The sequence below is a fragment of the Cucurbita moschata genome, unplaced genomic scaffold, assembly GCF_002738365.1.
Source record: "Cucurbita moschata cultivar Rifu unplaced genomic scaffold, Cmos_1.0 Cmo_Scf00052, whole genome shotgun sequence".
NCBI classification, from domain to species: domain Eukaryota; kingdom Viridiplantae; phylum Streptophyta; class Magnoliopsida; order Cucurbitales; family Cucurbitaceae; genus Cucurbita; species Cucurbita moschata.
In genome coordinates, this window is record NW_019268568.1 from 703,710 (window position 1) to 708,834 (window position 5,125).

General features: G+C 35.1%; 1 protein-coding gene across 1 annotated transcript; it reads right to left on the bottom strand.

Annotated features, from left to right (window-relative positions):
• Positions 1–2,543: 2,543 nt before the first annotated feature.
• Positions 2,544–3,060, bottom strand: LOC111436231. The gene has a single exon (XM_023073964.1). It carries the CDS (start codon positions 2,886–2,888, stop codon positions 2,697–2,699), a length of 192 nt encoding a protein of 63 aa, XP_022929732.1. The 5' UTR covers positions 2,889–3,060; the 3' UTR covers positions 2,544–2,696.
• Between the last annotated feature and the right edge of the window lie 2,065 nt (positions 3,061–5,125).

The following is a 5,125-nucleotide window of genomic DNA, read 5'->3' on the forward strand; positions in this document are numbered from 1 at the left end:
TCTTGGAATTGAATTGTTCAACCCCATTGTTCTCATTAAATGGAGATCACGAACATTGTTTTGTCTACTTTCATCTGTTATGTATCATCGATAGTCTTACGATTTTAAAATGCATCTGCGATGGAGAGAGTTTAGCCCTACTTCGACTATTGCCTCGCATCGTTCGTAACTGACTTTGATATTATTTGTAATAGCCTAAGCCCACAGCAAGTAAATATTATCCGCTTTGGCCTGTTACTTATCGCTGTCAGACTCACGATTTTAAAATATGTCTATTAGGGAGAAGTTTCCACACGTTTATAAAAGTGTTTCATTTCTCTTTCTCCAATACAAATTAAAGTCACTTTTGCTTAAAATGATACACCATTAAAAATTTATTTTAATAGTATGAAAAATGGCATTTGAAAATGTAAAATTAAATATTGAATTATTTTGAATGACTAAATATCTATTTAAAGTGAATTTGAATATAATAAAATTGATTTAAAGGTACCGCCAACGCTCGGTCGACCTCTCATGATGCATCGGTAAGTAATGAAAGCATCTATGAGTTGTGTCTATCCTTGGTCACCACGATAAAACTGGTAGGAAAGAAAGAGCAATATACGAGATCTGCAAAAGGTTCACTGATTATGAGACAAGGTATACGGTTCTAGAAAAAAGCGGTTGTGCTCAACCATGAGCCTCGCAACACCTACACCGCTACATCTTGAACTATATGACCATGCTGATTGCAAGGATGGACCCGCTGAAGTATCTCTTTGAAAAGCTAGCCTTCATTGGCTTGCAAGGTGGCAGATGTGACTTTCACGGTTCAGAGTGATTTTGAATATAATAAAATTGATTTAAACAATTTTAAAAGCACGGATGAACATATCCAAATACAGCCATTTACAATATTGAAATTCTTATGTTATAAAATGTGATACGTGAATAAATGTTGATACATGAATGAATCAAAATCACATCCAAATAAGAGTGATCTTGAAAAAAAAATGATAAAAAAAGACTTAAAAAAATTGAAAGTTACTATTTGTATCAACAAGATGTATATCCCTTTTTTGTGGTTTAATCATAACAACTCTAAAGATAAACCTGTTTACTTTCTTTTGAATAATTATATGTTGAATAACTTCCTGGGAATTTTCTGCAAGGATAGTCTCCACTCTTATGTCTAAAAGTGATGTGACGATGTCGCAAAGATGCCGGAGCTATCAGATACCGAATCCAAATTTTGTATTCTGGACATGAGATAATTAAGTCTCTAAATTTTTATAGAACATTCAACTGTTCGTTCTTAAATTTCAAAATATTATTTTGTATCTTAATAATGGTTAAATATTTATTTCTCTTTGATACGAACCGTGAAACTACAAAGAATATTCGTCCTCTCACATAAATATTGAATTAATGAAATTGAGTTTATAAGAAAATCTCTCACATAAATATTGAATTAATGAAATTGAGTTTATAAGAAAATACATAACATAAAGTAAGTAACCCAAAAATTTGAATTTTGTATTTGAGATTGACCGTAACGCAACAAACTTAAAGTGCTTTCATTTTCGTAGAAGAAAAGTTAGGAAAAGCTTCCCAATAATTCTATTTTAGAAAAGAATTATAATAATGGACGTTTTGTTAGGAATGACATATAAGGAAACAAAAAACGAATAATAAAATAATATTCACTTACAGAAAAGAATAATATATAACTCGAGATGTGACAAAGACCATATCAATACCATGTGAAATACATCACTACCACAATAAATAAATATATATAAATATACTTATCTTCAACATCACTTACATTGTCGGTATAAAATAATTAAAAATTTATATCATTGAATGCAGAAGATAAATCGAACCAATTTTTCAAATTTGTGTTCAATATTTATTGGGTAGATTCGAATATTTCAACTCACGTCACTGCCGTTTTAATTATTTTTATGTTAATATGAGTATAACTCAATTGAAATTCTTACCAAAGAAAAAGAAAATCATTTATCACATTCGATATAAAAAATATCCATTAACTTTTCCATCTCTTATCCAAGAATTTAATTTTAGGTTCGAATGGTAAGATCACGTACACATAATTATAATATTTTTTTTTCTAATTTAAGTCATAAATACAGTAAGAGATCAAAATGAAAAAATGACCGTCTGAGTGCTCATTTAAGAAATAGATAAAATAGCTTTCATGAATTTAATTGACCTTATTTGAATAAAGATAACGTTCATCCTTCATTAGCTAACCTGAGACTACTCAGGCTCTTAATAATCCTCAACGATCCTCTTTTTGAACTACACCATAAAATCTCCTTCGAGACCTCTTTAATTCTCTTAAACCTATGAACAATCCCTACTTAATCGGAACTTGACTCTTATAAATCCCACAGAAATAATAACTCTGACACCAAATTAAAAACAACAATCCTCGCAATGATACGATATTAACTCTTCTAAACCTAAACTCTTTGATTTTGGTTCTAGATTTTTAAAAATGGGTTAAAAATTTAATGATTCAAAAACCCATTAACAATCTCTCCCCTCCCTCTCTGAAAACATTCATAAGCAATCAAACTCCATAAACCCATTTACACCAACAAAAAGAAAAAGAAACCCAGAAACCCTTTGTCACATATAACTCATTCAATCTAAGAACACAAAAGAAACCAAGAAAAAGAAGAAGATTAATAATACAATTCCAAACGACGACCACACATAACACAGTAATATTTCCTCTTGATTTTGAAACAGAGTGGAGCTAAACAGAGCCTCCATTTCCTCTCCACGTCCACTGCCTCAACTTTGCCGCCGCACAATGGGCACCTCCCCATGGCCTGCCGCCGACCCAGCTCTTTGTCCTCCTTGCAGAACAACATTTTCCGGTGGGCGAAATAAAATAAAATAAAATTATTTCAGTGCCGACTTGCTCAGGTGGAATAATATATTTATAGAGAAGGATGGCACGTTGTTTCTACGGCTGGGATGGGACCCTCATGATCCCATCTAGATAAGGATTGAGGTTGCTACATCCTCGCCGTCCATAATTTCGTGAGGATCTTACTAGATCGTTCTAGTGGGATATATATATATAGATATATAGACAAACAGGGGAGGCGTCTATGACTTCATATAATTGGAAAAAGGCCTCATTTTATTCCCCATTGTATGATGTTCATAATATTCTTTACAAAATGTACAATATAACTGCTATTATCTTTTTATTTCATTTAAATGAAAATAAGTACACTATTTGAAATTTTAATCATTCTATTCTCGAAATTGTCTGTATTGAAATTTTCTTATATTAAAGTAGTCATGCTTTTATTTATTTAATTTAAGGTGATTACTATACTTTAAACGCTAAATTTACTTTAAATGGACTTTTACCGTAACTGCAACGTAAGTTTGTCTTTTATTATCTCATGAATAACGAATACAAGGGAAAGAGAGGGAAAACAACTCTGAAATAAATGTTTTATACTAACCTATGATTTATTAATGCGATTACAATTCAACCTATACTAACCTATATGAATGATGCAAACGGGAACTCAATCTATACTAACCTATGCTATGAATGCAAATGAAATTCAACCTATACTAACCTATATGAATGATGCAAACGGGAACTCAATCTATACTAACCTATACTATGAATGCAAATGAAATTCAACCTATACTAACCTATACTGCGAATGGAAAACAACCATCTTATGCATGTGTCACGATCTCGGGATCTGTGATGCTGCCGTCGGTTTCACATGGGTGTCTTGCCTTTATCTGAAAATGTGGTAGCACGAGGCTGGAGTATTTCTAGAATACTTAGTAAGTGACCCCCCTATCGGGGTTATGCAACAATCATATGCAAATGAGATGATGGGACCTATCTTTCAATCTATCTTCCTTCGGTGCTGTCCTAATGGGTAATTTGGACATGTACCATATACTCTACACACAACCCATACATGCAAGTATGGGCTCACCAGTCAGTTTGCACCGCTGGGCCACTTTCCTTGTCGGGCGAGCATACTCTGGGAGCTCCTTAGGCCGAACACCCGTTAGAACTAGTAACCGTCACGACAACGCTATGCAAAACATAACGAACGTACCCTTGCCATTGGGTGTACGCGTCCGTACTCTCGTGATGGAATAGGGGTATCCCCCAATGTATGAGCACACATAATGCATGAGGTCCCCAATATTTCTACTTTTATCATTAATGAATATAACCCCGCTACCATCTTTCATGCTTAACAAGTCATTTCTCATTTTTCAATCTACGTATCATACATAATCCTAACGGGGTTACATTTCATGCGATTTATCGTGATTTCATGTCATACATAACATGCTGTTTACATTAAAATTATAGTACCATTCATGCCAGAATCATCCAGACACATCATACACGTCATAAGCATAGCACATCACATCATACTAAACAACATACATTCACATTTCACAAGCATACATAATCGAGTATAACAGTCTAGCATACAATTTAATGATACGTGCGAATCCACGGGCACGTGCCAACATACAACAACAATGCGTAACCTACAACGGGTGAGCCACTTACATGGTAGGCCTTAGCCGAAGTACTCCTTAAAATTTAAACGTAAACTCCTAGCTCCTCGTATACGTCCTACGCTTCCATTGGTGGTTGGTTCCTATTGGATCATTCGACACATTCGTTAGTATTTCACAAATATAATTAATTTCCAACTTGAATTTGTGAAATACAGCCTTAAAATGATAAATTTTACCTTAAACGGGGTCAAAATCAAGTCCGGGAGGGTTGGAAAGGTGCCGAACAGGTAAAAAATAGGGTCCCGAGCTAAATAAGCCGTTGGAGCCGATTAGCCACCGCCGGAGCCAACTAAGTCGCCAAAGCCGAGGGGAGTTTTGCGCCAGAATCTGCCACGTGGTGCTACCAGAAGTGGCCGCGTGTGCTAGTTGAAGTTGGGTTGAGGCGCGGGTCGTTAGGTCGAGCGCAGGTTTTCAGGTTGCAGTTGCGGGTCTGGACTGATCGCGAGTGGTGGATTGAGCTTGGACTGAAAGGAAACAATTGCAGGTGGGCTGGACTGTGAGCGTCGGGTATTGGATTAGGCTG